Raw genomic sequence first — 18,330 nt, 5'->3', positions numbered from 1 at the left:
TTGAACCTGGGAGGCGGCGGTTGCAGTGAGTCAATCGCACCACTGCACTCCAGACTGGGTGACAGAGCAAGACTCGGTCTCAAAAAAAAAAAAAAAAAAAAACTAAATAAATAAATACAAATTAAAAATTTTTTTAAATTACCACCTTCATCTCCATCCCACCCCATGCCAGAAGGAGTTGGAGGGTATCTCTTTTGTCTGGGGAAAACTGATCAACCTAAGGGAAAAGGCCGTCAGAGACACAGACAGCTAGATTCCCTGGTGAAATCTACCCCAAAGCCTTCAGTGAAGCCTTCAAGTTGTAAGTCCTCATGCTTACATATAAAAGCTTCTGGCTGGGTGTGGTGGCTCACACCTGTAATCCCAGCACTTTGGGAGGCTCAGGTAAGGCAGATCACCTGAAGTCAGGAGTTTGAGACCAGCCTAACCAACGTGGTGAAACCCTCTCTCTACTAAAAATTCAAAAAGTAGCCAGGCATGGTGGTGCATTGCATGCCTGTAATCCCAGCTACTCGGGAGGCTGAGGCAGGAGAATCACTTGAACCCAGGAGGCGGAGGTTGCAGTGAGCTGAGATTGCGCCATTGCACTCTAGCCTAGGCAACAGAGTGAGACCCTGTCTTAAAAAAGAAAAGAAAAAAGCTTCTAAAATTAGCTTTTTAGGGCCCTGCTGTTAAATATAAACAGACAATATAAGAATCTCTTGACATTTGAGGAAAGGCTCCAACATGACACAGTGACCAAAAACGCAAAGAAAAAAGGATCTTAGAAGATACACAGTGTAAGCAGATAAACATCTTAAAAAAAAAACCACATTATCCTCAAAAAATTTTGAGCCTCCAGGATACTATTAAAAAGAAAGGAAACACGCAGAGAACAAAAGAAGCTTTTAGAAATTAAAAAGGGAACATGCAGAGAACAAAAACAAGCTCTTGGAAATTAAAAATATGACAGCAGAAATGAAAAAAAAACCTATAGGTGGCACAAAAAGTTGGTTGGTCTTGTAGGCCACGGTAATGACTATGGGCTTTTACTTTCAGCAGGAAGCCACTGGAAGTTTGACAGAATGATGTGACTTGATTTACTCAGACTACCTACTGGGAAGATACTGACTAGGCGCAAGACAGGAAGCAGGAGACCAATGAGGAGTCACTGGAGTCACCTGAGGGAGAGATGCTGATGGCTTGGACCAGGTGGTAGCTACTAGAGGTCTGAAAATTGGCTGGATTCTGAACGCATTTTGAAGGTTGAAGCAACATGATTTTGGCATTTGACATTTTAAATTGGGGTATGAAAGAACAAGAGGTGTGAAGGATGACTTCACCGTTTCCGACCTGAGCACTTGGAAGGATGGAGTTTCCCCTGAGAGGGGGAAGATGACGATTTCAGTTTTGGACATACTATGGTGTGACACCCAGTGGAGTTGTCACGTATGTAAAAGTACAGAGTTTCAAGGCAGAGGTCTTGGCTGGGCATACACATCTGAGAATCACTGTGAGATTTGATGAGATTTGATGAGATTTCGGTTGTGGGGCAGCTAGAGAAGCAGTGCAAAGACTAGGTGTTGGGGTATTTAGATGAGGAAGAAAACAAAGGAGAGTTAGAAGGGGCAGTCAAACAGGTAGGAGAGAAAACACAAGAGGATGGTAACTAGAAGCTGGGAGAAGAAAGGGATTCTAGAAGAAGGAAATGATGGACTCTCTAATGCTACCTGGTAGGTCAAGTTAAACAAAGTTTAGGAATTCATCACTGACTGTAGTAAATTTAGTGACTTTAACAAAAACAGGAGAAATTCATCATGTGAAACACAGTAGAGGCTGCAGCAGTCAGGGACACTTCTGAAGTGAGGGTCTTTGATGTCTAGGTGCTACCCAAGCCATATATGAGGCTGCCTTAATAAGTGAGTTGTGCCATTCACAGCTAAGTAGTTAGAAATCAATCTCATGAAGCCCACTAAGACTGAATACCCGCACCATAATTTTGACCTGTGGGCGTTGCCCCATGACTCCCACCAAAACCCATTAAGAAGCTGTGTCCTTAAGGACTGAAGAAAAATTATACTCTGGAGAAAAATAAAATGGAAACTGTACTTTAAAAAAAAAATGGTTAAGGCTGGGTGCAGAGGCTCATGCTGTAATTCCAGCACTTTGGGAGGCTGAGGCAGGTGGATCATCTGAGGTTAGGAGTTCAAGACCAACCTAACCAACATGGTAAAACCCCGTATCTACTAAAATAAAAAATAGCCAGGCGTGGTGGCGCATGCCTGTAGTCTCAGCTATTTGGGAGGCTGAGACTGGAGAATTGCTTGAACCCAGGAGGCAAAAGTTGCAGTGAGCCAAGATCCCACCTTTGCACTACAGCCTAGGCAACAAGAGCGAAACTCTGTCTCAAAAAACAACAACAACAACAACAACAAAAAACAATGCTAAAACATTAAGCACATAAAGGCATTATTCTGCAGTTTGTGGCATGATATTATTCCCACCTAACACATCTAAAATTGAGAAATAAATAACTCAGTATGGAAAAGACTAAAAACAAAGATCAGGATGCCCAGTGTTCCCCCAAGTAACAAAGAACCTACTTGATTTTAACAGATTGATATTTGATATTGATATATAGATACTGGAAAATAACTATCCCTTCACAAGTTTCTAAGTCAATGGAAACACAGTATCGGCCGGGCGCGGTGGCTCAAGCCTGTAATCCCAGCACTTTGGGAGGCCGAGACAGGCGGATCACGAGGTTAGGAGATCGAGACCATCCTGGCTAACATGGTGAAACCCCGTCTCTACTAAAAATACAAAAAACTAGCCGGACGACGTGGCGGGCGCCTGTAGTCCCAGCTACTCGGGAGGCTGAGGCAGGAGAATGGCGTGAACCCGGGAGGCGGAGCTTGCAGTGAGCTGAGATCCGGCCACTGCACTCCAGCCTGGGCGGCAGAGCGAGACTCCGTCTCAAAAAAAAAAAAAAAAAAAAAAAAAAAAAAAAAAAAAAAAAAAAAGAAACACAGTATCAAAATTCTAATTTCCGTAGGTGCTTAGAAAACAAATATTCTCACTCTATCATTCTGTAATTTGCAAAATTGAGGCCCACAGGCATAACTATCCTCAGATCAAATAATTAGCTAGGGCCTGGGTTACAACCAAAGCTCAGGTCTCCTTAATTCTAGTCCAGTATTCTTTCCTCTACACCCAGCTACCACTGAAGAGCAAAGACATGAAAAACAGCATAATGCAAATGTTTTAAAGCAGTATAGCAGTGTTAGCTAGCAGTCACTGGCTAACCCAACACCCACGGCCAAGCCCTTTTTCTCATCAGTATCCACTACAGAGGCCAGAAAGATTTCTTTCCCAACCTCCTCTGTAGCTAAAGGTGGCCGGTGACAAAGCTCTGGCCAATGAGGCAGAAGCAGAATGTGGTGGGGAACTTCCAGGGAAGTTTTCTTTGCTGATAAAGAGATCAAAAGGACACCTCCCTTACCCCCACCTTCCTGTGTAAAGCTAGAACAGTCATCTTGCAACTACGAAGTGTCACCTATGAGGACAAAGGGCCAATGTGCTAAGGATGTTGAACTAGAAAGGTACTAGAAGCCTGAGCCTGAAACTACATGACTGAGCAATTGAAGCAATACCAGTAACTGCCAACCTCCAGATGGCTTGTTTTAAAAAAAAAAGTAAATCCCCTCATGCCTGTAATCCTAATACTTTGGGAGGCTGAGGCAGGGAAGATCGCTTAAGCACAGGAGTTCAAGACCAGCCTGGAAAACATAGTCTCTAAAAGTAAAAGAAAGAAAAAGCAAATCTCAATTTGTTTCATCCATTGTTAGACTTTCCCTTAGAGTTAGTGTACTTCTAACATACAATCAGCATTTCCCAAGGACTCGGAAGGCATTATTTGAAATGAGGTTCCCAGTCAAATATGGGTCAAATATCGATAAATAAAATTGCGTAAAAAATGGATTTTAGGGCTGGGCATGCTGGCACATGCTTGTAATCCCAGCATTTTGGGAGGCCCTGGCAGGTGGATCACCTGAGGTCAGGAGTTCAAGACCACCCTGGCCAAAATGGTGAAACCCCTTCTCTGCTGAAAATACAAAAAATGAGCAGGGCGTGATGGCATGCACCTTTAATCCCAGCTAACCAGGAGGCTGAGGCAGGAGAATTGCTTGAATCCAGAAAGTGGAGGTTGCAGTGAGCCAAGATTGTGCCACTGCACTCCAGCCTGAGCAACAAGAGCAAAACTCCGTCTCAAAAAAAAAACCAAAAACCAAAAACCAAAAAAACTAGATTTTAGGAAAATAGTGGAGGTAGCAACACAGTTTTCAATCTTTTGATCCCCAAGTAGCATCTGAGAAACCTAACAATAGGAGAACCCCAAAATAGCCAATGAGTAGTCATTGGAAGGTAGAGACGCCTAATTTGAGATGAGCAGCTGAAACTATGAGTTTTATCCTCTCCAGCACCAGGGCTCACATAAGAACGGAAACAGAGCAGTCCAGCCCCTAGGGAATCTCAAAACTGACCTGCCAGGCTACCCTTCTAGGACAGGGCTTCATATGGAGGAGAAATAGCCACAGGTAGAAAAAAATTTGAGCAGGGGAGGGTCAAAAGAGACAAGGAAAAAGAAGATCCAGACCAAGTGTGATAAGGGAACAAAACCAGGATACCCCACAAAAAAAGCCACTATATTTCTGAATCCTAAACAAAAACAACAGGAGTTCTATGAAATTAGTAAAAATTAACTGAACCTTGACTTACTCTAAAAGTTCAGGATAATAAGGCAGGTGTGGTGGCTTGTGCCTACAGTCTCAGCTACTTGGGAGGCTGAGGCAGAAGGATTACTTGAGCCCACGAGTTCAAGGCTGCAATGAGCTATGATCACACTACTGCAGGGCAATACAGCAAGACCTCATCTTTAAAAAATATATAAAGACATATAAACTTAAAAATTAAAATTCAGGAAAACTAATTTCATATAAAAATAAGTAATAAAATTAGCCGGGCATGGTGGTACACATCTGTAATCCTAGCTACTTGGGAGGCTGAGGCAGAAGAATTGCTTGAACCCAGGAGGCAGAGATTGCAGTGAGCCGAGATCGCGCCACTGCACTTCAGCCTGGGCGACAGAGTGAGACTCTGTCTCAACAAGAAGAAAAAAAGAAAGAAACAGACAAAAAAAGGCTGGGCACAGTGGCTCACGCCTGTAATCTGAACCCTTTGGGAGGCTGAGGCAGGCAGACCACAAGGTCAAGATTTCGAGACCAGCCTGACCAACATGGTGAAACGCCATCTCTACTAAAAATACAAAAATTAGCTGAGTGTGGTAGCACCCATCTGTAATCCCAGCTACAAGGGAGGCTGAGACAGGAAAATCGGTTGAACCTGGGAGGCAGAGGTTGCAGTGAGCCAAGATCACACCATTGCACTCCAGCGTGGGCAACAGAGCGAGCAAAACTGAAAAATAAATAAATAAATAAATAAATAAATCAATAAATAAATAAATAAATTTGAGGCTGGGCCCAGTGGCTCATGTCTGTAATCCTGTCACTTTAGGAGGCTGAGTTGGGCAGATCACCTGAGGTCAGGAGTTTGAGACCAGCCTGGCCAACATGGTCTCTACTAAAAATAAAAAGGTTAGCTGGGTATGGTGGCGCGTGCCTGTAGTCCCAGCTATGTGGGAGGCTGAGGCAGGAGAATCGCTTGAATCCAGGAGGCGGAGGTTGCACTGAGCTGAGATCATGCCACTGCACTCTAGTCTGGGCGACAGGGTGAGATGCAGTCTCAGGAAAGAAAAAAAAAAAAAGGCATTTGAAGTTACATGAGGAAAGAAGATAAGGAGCAGAATAACATGCATATAAACACAAGTATGCCAGAAAGATTTGTCCACAAAAAAGAAAAAAAAACTTTGTTTACAATCTCAAAATGAGATAAAAGATTATAAGAAAATAAATTCAAAGCTTCTGAAAACTAAGACAATCAAACAATCTTCAAAAGAGCAAAAATTAGACAAACAGCTTAAAAATGGAAGCCATAAGACAGTGATGGAGTATCTTCCAGGTGCTGGGAAAAAACCAGCAGCCCAGGCTTCCATACCCAGTGAAAATATCCTTCAAAGGTGACGATGGAATAAAATATTTTTAGACAGACAAAATCTGAGAGAATTTCTCACCAGCAGACCTACCCGAAAGAAAATACTCTGGGACCTTCTAATGACAGGAGAAGGAAAATTATCACAGATAGAAACCTGGAGATGTGAGAAGAAAAAGGGCAACAGAAAGGGTAAATATTTGTTGTAATGTTGGGGCAAAAAAAGAAAAATAAGTGAAAAAGGAAGGGTAAATAGGATAAATATGTGAATAAATCTAAATAAATATTGGCTATATAAAATGAAAATAATAGGCTGGGCACAGTGGCTCACGCCTATAATCCCAGCACTTTGGGAGGCTAAGGCAGGTAGATCACCTGAGGTCAGGAATTTGAGACCAGCCTGGCCAACATGATAAAACCTTGTCTCTACAAAAATTAGCCGGGTGTGGTGGCTCGCACCTATAATCCCAACTACTCAGGAGGCCGAGGCTTGAATCCAGGAGGCGGAGGTGGCAGTGAGCTGAGATTGCGCCACTGCACTGCAGCCTGAGCGACAGAGTGAGACTCTGTCTCAAAAAATAAAATGAGAGTAATAATGCTTTATAGATTTAAAAATATACACAAAGAGAGGGAGATGGGCAGAGCCAAAGTATTCTAAGGACCCTGTCTTATCTAGGAAGAGAGTAAAAAAACCAATTAACATTAGATTCTGGTAAGTTACAAATATACATTCATATTTGAATGAAAATACACATTCACATTTGTAACTTATCAGGGCAGTCAGTAAAGGAAGAGTAAAAGAGAATATAACTTCTAAGCTAACAGTGGAGAGGTCAATAAATATGCAATGAATTAAACAAAAAAGAGAATTCTGACAATAGCAATTTAGATCAATTTTCCCAATGAACAACAAAAAAAGCAGAGCAAAAAAAATTTATTTAATGCACTAAAGAGCTACCAAGGCTGTGAAGGACAACATGCCCAAGATCCAGGAGAAGAACGTAAAAATAGAGGTGAACGATGCCTAGCACTTGCAGCTGGGACAGGCTACAGCTGAAAACAAGGGGTTAACATGATCAGCTCTGCTGCCCTGCTTGCTTTTGGTCACTTGCTTGTTTCTTTTTTTTTTTTTTTTTTCCTTTTCTTTGAAGCTAAAGGCCACACCACTGAACCCTCCAACTTTTTTTTTTTTTTTTTTTTTTTTTTTTTTTTTGAGACAGATTCTCTTTCTGTTGCTCAGGCTGGAGTGCAGTGGCACGATCTCGGCTCAATGCAACTTCTACCTCCTGGGTTCAAGCAATTCTCCTGCTCCAGCCTCCCAAGTAGCTGGGATTACAGGCACCCGCCACCATGCCCAGCTGATTTCTTTGTATTTTTAGTAGAGACAAAGTTTCACCACGTTGGCCAGGTTGGTTTCAAACTCCTGACCTCAAGTAATCCGCCTGCCTTGGCCTCCCAAAGTGCTAGGATTACAGGTGGGAGCCACCATGTCCAGCCTGAACACTAAAACTTAACTTTCATTGGCTACTTTGTAGATAACATTCACAGGTCACCAAGGCAATGGTCACTTCAGTTATTTTTCAGGAACCTGGGCTAGATCCTGCCCAGTTCAAACTGATGGAGACCACCAACCCTTCAACTGGGTCTGTGAAGGAGCCCAAGAGGGTCTTTTGATGCTTGAGGGCCAAAAACTCCACCCTCGGATCATGTTAATGCCTCTATTTTCTGTACATGTGTTCTACGACATGCCATGAACCCTGACTACACTTGTACACAATGAATGTTACTTCATTATCCCCACTGCCAATCCACCCCACACCTTAAACCACCCCACTTCCCTAGCCCACAAATATCCCTAAGACTTTGCGGAGGCTGGTTTGAGACCTGTTCTCCCACCTCCTCACTCAGTGGCCTTGCAAGTAAGTTTTTTCTCTTTTGCAAAACCTGTGTCACAGTGATTGATTTACCACACATGGGCAGAATGGACCTAGACCTGGCTGGTAACATAGCCACATCAGGAGCTTCACTGTAAACATACAAAAAGGAGAAGATGGAACAGCAGAGCCCCTCATAAATCTTTTCTTATACAAAGAAAAGATTTCAGAAAACACACACAGGCCAGGTTTGCTTGAGAGACATTGAATGAAGGAGTCAGACTCAAAAAATGAAACAGGAAAGATTATAGTAAGGGAAAGAAAAGGGAAGAGGGGAGCAGGAGGGAACCCAAGACATTTCAGTTTTGAAGTGCTTACACTCTCGAAGGCTGCCAATTCTCCTTTTGAAACATACCTTGCACTAGTCCCTTCTCTCCAGCTCCCCTGCCTTCTGTACGGGGACTGCTGTAACTCTCTGTTGCAGTCCACTCTCAGCACTGCAGCTAAAGCAATTATAACCCAAAACCACAGCAATGGACAGCCTTGGTCTATACAAAATCAGGCTATGACAGAGGGATTTGCTGCTAAAATTTCACTGCCTTTGCTAAAGCCAATTTTTTTCCCCAGGTTCTGCACTTGATCAAGCCAATCTGTCAGTCTGACCAGTGCCCTGAAAGAGCTCAATTACTTCTTTTGGGCAAACACTTTTCCCAAAGAGATCTTATCTATCCTGGTTTACTTAAGTATGGTTCTTTTTTATTCTTATTTTTATTTATTTATTTATTTATTTATTTGAGACAGTCTCACTCTGTTGCCCAGGCTAGCGTGCCATGGCACAATCTCGGCTCACCACAATCTCTGCCTCCGGGGTTCAAGTGGTTCTCCTGCCTCAGCCTCCCAATTACAGGCATATGCCACCACACTCAGCTTTTTTTTTTTTTTTTGAGACAGAGTCTCGCTCCATCACCCAGGCTGGAGTGCAGTGGTGCAATCGCAGCTCACTGCAGGCTCCGCCTCCTGGGTTTACGCCATTCTCCTGCCTCAGCCTCCCAAGCAGTTGGAACTACAGGCGCCCGCCACCACACCTAATTTCTTTTTGTATTTTTAGTAGAGATGGGGTTTCACTGTGTTAGCCAGGATGGTCTCGATCTCCTGACCTCGTGATCTGCCCGCCTCAGCCTCCCAAAAGTGCTGGGATTACAGGCGTGAGCCACCGCGCCTGGCCTTTTTTTTTTTTTTTTTGAGAGGGACTTTCGCTCTTGTTGCCGAGGCTGGAGTGCAATGGTGTAATCTTGGCTCATTGCAACCTCCGACTCCTGGGTCCAAGCAGTTCTCCTGCCTCAGCCTTGCAAGTAGCTGGGATTACAGGCATGCGCCACCATGCCCGGCTAATTTTGTATTTTTAGCAGAGACAGGGTTTCTCCATGTTGGTCAGGCTGGTCTCGAACTCCTGACCTCAGGTGACTCGCCCACCTCGGCCTCCCAAAGTGCTAGGATTACAGGCATGAGCCACCATGCCTCACTGCGCAGCTAATTTTTGTAGAGACAGGGTTTCACCAGGTTGGCCAGGCTGGTCTCGAACTCCTAACCTCAGGTAACTCGCCCGCCTCAGCCTCCCAAAGTACTGGGTTTACAGGCATGAGCCACCGCGCCCTGCCTGATTCTTTCACTTGGTCACTTGCTTGTGATTTTTTTTCTTTCTTTCTTTTTCTTTGAAGCTGAAGGCCACAGTAGCTAAAGGCCACGACATTGAACACTAAAACTTAACCTTCACTGGCTACTTTGTAGATAACATGCACAGCTCACCATGAATGCAGCTGCAGTCAACTAACAGGTATGAAGTTACCACTCAGTACATGGTTATATTAGGGACTGTTTCTGCCTACTGGATTCTGGGGAGGAACAAGGGAGGAATGTAACAGCACAAGCCATAATGAAGTTTATATACAGGCTTAAAACAAAAGAAAACCCTAGAATGAACTCAACAAAATTATGGTGTTCTGAGCTAATACTACCTGGCTTTAGAGGGAAATACTCTTCCAAAAGTCATTCGAATCCATAAATATAAGAACTTTCTGGCCACGCATCTGAAAGAAGGAAAAAAAGGATACGCATATTTTAAAATTCCATTTGGCTTACATCATCAGTTTTCTGGAAAGGAAAGGAAGCCTTTAAGGTCTCAGAGGGAGGGATGTTAGTATGAGTCAAAAGGTGGTATCACAGCTAATCTTGCATCAAACAGGGCATAGGATGGGGCAGATTTATAAAGCTAAAATCAAGCAGATTATTTTTTAAAAATATTTTCAACATAAATTGTCAATGAAGAGATACAAACTTCAGAACTGAGGTACAGGAAGTACATCATAATTCTTTTGTTCATATTATTCTTCTTCCTACCTAAAATGCCCAGCAAATGCCCACTAATCCTGAACCTTCTCCAATGTAAACAGAGTGAGTAGCTGTGTACTCTCAGTACTCTGTTCAAATCCCTCCTGTAATGTTGTGATGCCATATCAGTGATCAGCTCACAGGGTGTCTGTCATTCCCTCTGCACTGTGAGCCCCTGAAAGCAGAAATTGGTGCTTTATAGCACCTCCAGTACCTAGCACAGAGGTATACCTCCTCTGTGTATACCTGAGGAGGTATACCTCCTCTTTATAGCACCTCCAGTACCTAGCACTATACCTGGTATACACACAAAGGTGGCTTCTCTTTTTTTTTTTTTTTTTTGAGACAGAGTTTTGCTCTGCCGCCCAGGTTAGAGTGCAGTGGTGCAATCTGCTCCCTGCAAGCTCCGCCTACCGGGTTCACGCCATTCTCCTGCCTCAGCCTCCCAAGTAGCTGGGACTACACGTGCACACTGCCACGCCTGGCTAATTTTTTGTATTTTTAGCAGAGATGGGTTTCACCATGTTAGCCAGGATGGTCTCGATCTCCTGACCTTGGGATCCACCCGCCTTGGCCTCCCAAAGTGCTGGGATTACAGGCCTGAGCCATCACGCCTGGCTTTGTCTTTTTTTTTTTTTGAGATGGAGTCTCACTGTTGCCCAGGCTGGAGTGCAGTGGTGCGATCTCGGCTCACTACAACCTCCACCTCCCGGGTTCATATCATTCTCCTGCCTCAGCCTCCCAAGTAGCTGGAACTACAGGCGCCCGCCACCACGCCCAGCTAATTTTTTGTATTTTTAGTAGAGACGGGGCTTCACCATGTTAGCCAGGATGGTCTCGATCTCCTGACCTCGTGATCCACCCACCTCAGCCTCCCAAAGTGCTGGGATTACAGGCATGAGCCACCACGCCGGGCCAAAGGTGGCTTGTCTTATAGAGTTAAACCCTGAGTTCAACTTAAAACGCACCTTCTCCAGCCCTTTATCTGGCTTATTCTTACATTATCCTTCAGGGCTCAGCTTAAACTCTGTTTCCTCCAGAGAGTCAGTGCTGGCTATACTAGTGTGGCTGTTCTTGCCATATTTGCCAGTGGTACCACATCCTTCTCCTCTCATTGCACTCTCACTCTATTGTTGTGGCTTAATAGTCTATCAAGCTTACCTGATTTTAAATTCTGATGAAGTCACAAACTAAGATGACCTTACTCACCTTATATCTCAGCATCTAGCATAACAGCTGTCATGGATAAGCACCAGATAAATTTGTTGTTGTTTTAAGACGGAGTCTTACTCTTGCCCAAGGTGGAGGGCAGTGGGGCGATCTCGGCTCACTGCAACCTCTGCCTCCCAGGTTCAAGCAATTCTCGTGCCTTAGCCTCCCAAGTAGCTGGGATTACAGGTATGCACCACCACACGCAGCTAATTTTTTGTATTTTTTTTTTTTTTTTGAGACGGAGTCTCGCTCTGTTACCCAGACTGGAGTGCAGTGGCGCGATCTCAGCTCACTGCAAGCTCCGCCTCCCAGGTTCATGTCATTCTCCTGCCTCAGCCTCCCGAGTAACTGGGACTACAGGCGCCCGCCACCACGCCTGGCTAATTTTTTGTGTTTTTAGTAGAGACGGGGTTTCACCGTGTTAGCCAGGATGGTCTCGATCTCCTGACCTCATGATCCACCCGCCTCGGCCTCCCAAAGTGCTGGGATTACAGGCGTGAGCCATCGTGCCCGGCTGTATTTTTAGTGGAGATGAGGTCTCGAACTCCTGACCTCAGGTGATCCACCTGCCTCGGCCACCCAAAGTGCTGGGATTATAGGTGTGAGTGAGCCACCACACCAGGCCTGATAAATTTTTGAATTAAGAAATGGATGTCTTTTTTTTTTTTTGAGACAGAGTCTCGCTCTGTCACCGGGGCTGGAGTGCAGTGGCCGGATCTCAGCTCACTGCAAGCTCCGCCTCCCAGGTTTTACGCCATTCTCCTGGCTCAGCCTCCCGAGTAGCTGGGACTACAGGCGCCCGCCACCTCGCCCGGCTAGTTTTGTTTTATATTTTTTAGTAGAGACGGGGTTTCACCATGTTAGCCAGGATGGTCTCTATCTCCTGACCTCATGATCCGCCCGTCTCGGCCTCCCAAAGTGCTGGGATTACAGGCGTGAGCCACCGCGCCTGGCCTAAGAAATGGATGTCTTTAATATACCTAATCAAGAGTAGCAGAAGGGTTACAGCTCTTCTAGAATTCACCAGAAAATCCAGGGGGAAAAAAAAGAGTAGTTCGTTCTTTCTTGGACCACGTTTACACGTTTAGACTTTTTCTGGAAGAATCTTGATAGCGTCATATTGCGAGGCACAAGTGGAGAAATGAAAACACTCAATGACAGATTTTATGTCTGCAGATTCCTGAATATCCTTTTCATCTGAACATTCTACTATAAAGAACAGGCATCAAGATCTCCAACTAATTGTGATGGGAGAATAAGAATCATTCTCTCATTTTAACCAAGAAGGGAGAACAAGAGAAAAGTATCCGTAGACTGGTGGCCACTCATAAGCTCACCTGATGCGAAGTTCTCTTAACCGGCCCTGTCGGGTACAAGTATGTGTGCCACGATACTGCACTAGGTGACTGGTACTAGGTAACTCCCTCCGGTTCCCAAAGGATGCAGAAGACTTCTTGTTGGACAGTGTCTTTGCAGAATAAGGTTTCTTAACTGCACCATCCCTAAAATACCTTAAATGTGAGGAAGAAGGAGGCAAGGAGAGAATAAAGTTATCTCTGCATGTGATGCAAATACTTTTAACATACAAGCAAAATTAAACAGATAAGCTCATAAAGCCTGACAATACCTATGCTTCAAAGATAATAAGCAGCCCAATCTGACAGAAATATTGGCCAACCACTGGAGGTGGGTACTGCTGGGTCAGCTCTAGGCAGGAACTACAGTACCCCCTGGAGTCATTAGGCCTAACAGTTTTCTTTTGTTTGAGACAGGTTCTCACTCTGTTGCCCAGGCTGGAATGCTGTGGCATGACCACAGCTCACTGCAGCCTTGACCTCCCAGGCTCCAGTGATCCTCTCATTTCAGCCTCCTAAGCAACTAGGCAACTAGGACCACAGGTGCTCGCCAGTGTGTCCTGATAATTTTTTTTTTTTTTTTTAAAGAGATGAGGTCTCACTGTGTTGCCCAGGCTGGTCTTGAACTCCCGGGCTTAAGGAATCCTCCCACCACATCCTCCCGAGTAGCTGAGACTACAGGCGTGCACCACCATGGTCGGCTAATTTTTTATTTTTATTATTATTATTTTTTTGAGACAAGGTCTTACTTTGTCGCCCAGGCTAGAGTGCAGTGGCGTATCTCAGCTCACTCAACCTCCACCTCCCAGGTTCAAGCGATGCTCCTGCCTCAGCCTCCCTAGTAGCTGCGATTACAGGCACCCACCAATGCACCTGGCTAAGTTTTGTATTTTTAGTAGAGATGGGGTTTCACCATGTTGGCCAGGCTGGTCTTGAACTCCTGACCTCAGGTGATCTACCCACCTCGTCCTCCCAAAGTGCTGGGATTACAGGCTTGAGCCACTGTGCTCGGCCAATTTTTAATTTTTTAGAGACAGGGTCTCACTATATTGCCCAGGCTAGTCTCAAACTCCTGGGCTCAAGTAATCCTCCTGCCTCAGCTCCCCAAAGTGGTGGTATTACAGACATGCACCACTGTATCTGGCCTGCTGGCCTGATTTCATTCTTGATCTCTTGCTTCAGAATATCTGCACTGAGGCTGAAGCGCGCGCGCGCGCGCGCACACACACACACACACACACACATATACATAAACACACACACACATTTTAATATACTTTTTAAAAATTTTTATTTTTTGTTTTCTTGAAATAGGGTCTTGCTATGTTGCCTAGGCTGTCTTGAACTCCTGGGCTTAAGCAATCCTCTCAACTAAGCCTCCCAAAATGCTGGGATCACAGGTGTAAGCTACCACACTCAGACTCCTGGATTTTACTTTTTTAGAACAATTTGAAGTTTACTGCAAAATTGTGAAGAACGAACAGACTGTTCCCACATATCCCTTTTTCTTTACACACACACACAGCTGTATATGCTAAAAAGAGTATGTTTAAAGAAATGAAAGTCAAGTGTGAATATATTTGCAGGGCATGGGGTAACTATAAAAAGTAAGGTAGAAGCATTAATCACAACAGCCAAAAGGTAGAAGCAATCTAATTTTTTCTTTTTAAAGACAGGCTCTCGGCCGGGTACAATGGCTCACGTCTATAATCCCAGCACTTTGGGAGGCTGCGGCAGGAGCATCATCTGGGGTCAGGAGTTTCAGACCAGCATGGCCAACACAGCGAAATGCCATCTCTACTAAAAATACAAAAATCAGCCGGGTGCGGTGGCAGGTGCCTGTAATCCCAGCTACTTGGGAGGCTGAGGCAGGAGAATCACTTGAACCCAGGAGGTGGAGGTTGCAGTGAGTCATGCCATTGCACGCCATCCAGGGCGACAGGACAGGACAGGACGGGAAAGGACAGGACTGGACAGGAAAGAAAGAAAGAAATAAAATTCCCTGATAGTTCCAACATAGGTATTGATGGCCAGGTGTGGTGACTCACGCCTGTAATCACAGCACTTTGAGAGGCCAAGGTGGGTGGATCACCTAAGGTTAGGAATTTGAGACCACCTTAGACAACATGGTGAAACCCTGTCTCTACTAAAAATACAAAAATTAGCCAGGTGTGGTGGCGTGCGCCTGTAGTCCCAGCTACTCGGGAGGCTGAGGCACGAGGATCGCTTGAACCCAGGGGGCAGAGGTTGCAGTGAGCTGAGATCTCGCCATTGCACGCCAGCCTGGGCGACAGAGTGACACTCTGTCTCAACAACAATAAGAACGACAAAACATAGGTATTGATACAGTTTAGCTGTGCCCCCACCTAAATAGCATCTTCAATTGTAGGTCCCGTAAGACCCACATGTCGTGGGAGGGACCTCACGGAAAGTGATTAGATTATGGGGGTAGTTCCCCCATGCTGTTCTCATGATAGTGAATGAGTTCCCAAGAGATCTCATGGTTTTACGTGGGGCTTTCCCCCACTTCACTTTGCACTTTCTTTCCTGCCGCCATGTGAGAAAGCATTGCTTCCCCTTCCACCATGATTGCAAGTTTCTTGAGGCCTCTCCAGAAATGCGGAACTGTGAGTCAATTAAACCTCCCACCTTTATAAATTAGTTATCTCAGATATTTCTTCATGGCAGCATGAGAACGATCTAATACAGGTATCACATTTGATTATGGTACCATTCACTGCTTTGCTTCTATAAAATTATCTTGTACTACTCCCAAAATATAAAACTTAAATCTGATTAAGTCTCTAAATCCAGTTACCAATTTGCAGAAAAAGACTGAGAACAGAGGACAGAAGAACATGCTAAAATGCACAGAGGCCCTATCAAAATACCAGTGACATTATTCACATAAATAGGAAAAATATCTTAAAAATTGTATAGGACCACAAAAGACTCCAACTAGCCAAAGCGATCCTGAGCAAAAAGAACAAAGCTGGAGGCATCACATCACCAGACTTCAAAATAAACCACAAAGCTGTAGTAACCAAAACAGCATGGTACTGGCATAAAGACAGACACACAGGCCAATGGAACAGAACAGAGTAGTACATTATTAAGCTATTTTATCTACCTATCTACCTACCTACCTACCTGAGACACAGTCTCATTCTGTTGTCCCACTGGAGTATAGTGATATAATCACAGCTCACTGCATCCTGATTCAGGTGATCTTCCTTCCCACCTCAGCCTCCTGAGGAGCTGCAACTACAAGGGCACGCTACCACCTGGCTAAGCTTTTGTAGAGATGGGGTTTTGCCACATTGCGCAGGATGGTCTTGAACTCCTAGGCTCAAGTGATCCACCTGTCCTGGAGTCCCAAAGTGCTGAGATTACAGGTGTGAGCCATCACACCCAGTGCCAATTTATTTTTGACAAAGGGTCCAAGAACACTGGGGAAAGGACACCCTCTTTAATAAATCCTGCTGGGAAAAGTGAGTATCTACATACAGAAAAATGAAACTAGACCCTCCACCTCTCACCCTATACAATATCAACTCAAAATGGATCAAAGACCTAAATGTAAGACCCAAAACTAGAAAGCTATGAGAAGAAATACTTCAAAAGTCTAGGAAAATATTTTACGAATAAAACATCAAAAGCACAGGCAACAAAACCAAAAATAAACAAATAGGATAATCTCAAGCTTAAAAGCTTCTGCTCAGCAAACAATCTACAGAGTAAAAAGACAACCTATAGAATGGGATTACAGGCCGGGCATAGTGGCCCATGCCTGTAATCCCAGCAGTTTGGGAGGCCAAGGCAGTCAGATCACTTGAGATCAGGAGTTCAAGACCAGCCTGGCCAACATGGTGAAACCCCATCTCTACTAAAAACACAAAATTAGCTGGGCATGGTGGCATACACCTGTAATCCCAGTTACTAGGGAGGCTGAGGCAGGAGAATCGCTTGAACCCGGGAGGTGGTGGTTGCAGTGAGCCAAGATTGTACCACTGCACTCCTGACTGGGTGATAGAGTAAGACTCCATCTCAAAAAAAAAAAAAAAGAATGGGATTATAAGTATTACAAAAAATATGTGCAAACTATCTGACAGGGGGTTAATATGCAGAATATACAAAGAACTCAAATATCTCAACAGCAAAAAACAAACAAAAAATCCAATTAAAAAAGGGGTAACTTTGGGAAGCTGAGGTGGAGATGGCTTCAGTCCAGGAATTTAACATCAGCCTGGGCAACATGGTGAAATCCTGTCTCTACACAAAATTAGCCAAGCATGGTGGTGTGTGCCTGGAGTCCCAGCTACTCTGGAGGCTGCACTGAGAGCCTGGGAGGCAGAAGTTTCAGTGAGCTGAAATCCCACCACTGTACTCCAGCCTGGGTGACAGAGTAAGACCTGTCTCAAAAAAAAAAAAAAGTAGAGGGAGCGAATTCTCTGAATAGACACATTTCTCAAAAGAAGACATACAAATGGCTAACAAATATATGAAAAAATGCTCAACATCACTATCAGGGAAATGTAAATGAAAATCACAATGAGGTGTCATCTTACTCGTTAGGTAGGTGGCTATTGTCAAAAAGACAAAAAAAAAAAAGATAACAAATGCTGGCAAGGAAGCAGAGAAAAGGGAACACTTTTTAATTTTATTTTTATTTTTATTGAGATGGAATCTCACTGTTGCCCAGGCTGGAGGGCAATGGCGCCATCTCGGCTCACTGCAACCTCCTGGGTTCAAGCAATTCTTCTGCCTCAGTCTCCCAAGTAGGTGGGACTACAGGTGCACACCACCAAGCCTGGCTAATTTTTGTATTATTAGTAGAGACGGGGTTTCACCATATTGGCCAGGCTAATCTTGAATTCCTGACCTCGTGATCCACCCACCTCGGCATCCCAAAGTGCTGGGATTACAGGTGTGAGACACCGCACCCGGCTGAAAAGGGAACACTTACATACTGTAGATGAGAATGTAAACTAGTATAGCCACTATGGAGAAGAGCATGGAGGTTCCTCAAAAAACTACAAATAGGACTACTGCATGACCCAGCAAACCCACTACTGGGCATTTATCCAAAGGAAAGAAAATCAGTGCATCAAAGAGACATCTACACCCTCATGGTTACTGCAGCACTATTCACAATAGCCAATACATGGAATCAATCTAGGTGTCCAACAAGAGATGAATGGATTAAGCAAATGTGGTATATACACACAAATGGAATACTATTCAGCCATAAAAAAGAATAAAATATTGTCATTTGCAGCAACATGGATGGAAACGGAGGATATTAAGTGAAATAAGCTAGGAATAGAAAGTTAAACATCTCATGTTCTTACTCGTGCAGAAGCTAAAACTGTTTGGACGAACGGAGGCAAGATGGTGCACTTCCGGGTTCTTCA

At 44.3% G+C, this 18,330-nt stretch overlaps 1 protein-coding gene across 1 annotated transcript in view; it reads right to left on the bottom strand.

Moving 5' to 3' along the window:
- Positions 1–13,325, bottom strand: part of LOC116418544 (protein SFI1 homolog) — a 64,907-nt gene extending 51,582 nt beyond the window's left edge. The window contains exons 1-2 of the mRNA XM_031934658.1: positions 12,899–13,325; positions 9,977–10,048 (exon numbers count right to left, since the gene is read on the bottom strand). Of these exons, the coding sequence (XP_031790518.1) occupies positions 9,977–10,011 (35 nt within the window). The 5' untranslated portion in view covers positions 10,012–10,048; positions 12,899–13,325. The remainder of the gene's footprint in view (positions 1–9,976; positions 10,049–12,898) is intronic.
- Positions 13,326–18,330: the final 5,005 nt, after the last annotated feature.

Source organism: Piliocolobus tephrosceles, chromosome 19, assembly GCF_002776525.5.
Source record: "Piliocolobus tephrosceles isolate RC106 chromosome 19, ASM277652v3, whole genome shotgun sequence".
Lineage (NCBI taxonomy): Eukaryota > Metazoa > Chordata > Mammalia > Primates > Cercopithecidae > Piliocolobus > Piliocolobus tephrosceles.
Note: the sequence above shows the minus strand (reverse complement) of the source record. Positions and strands in the feature narration are given on the sequence as shown.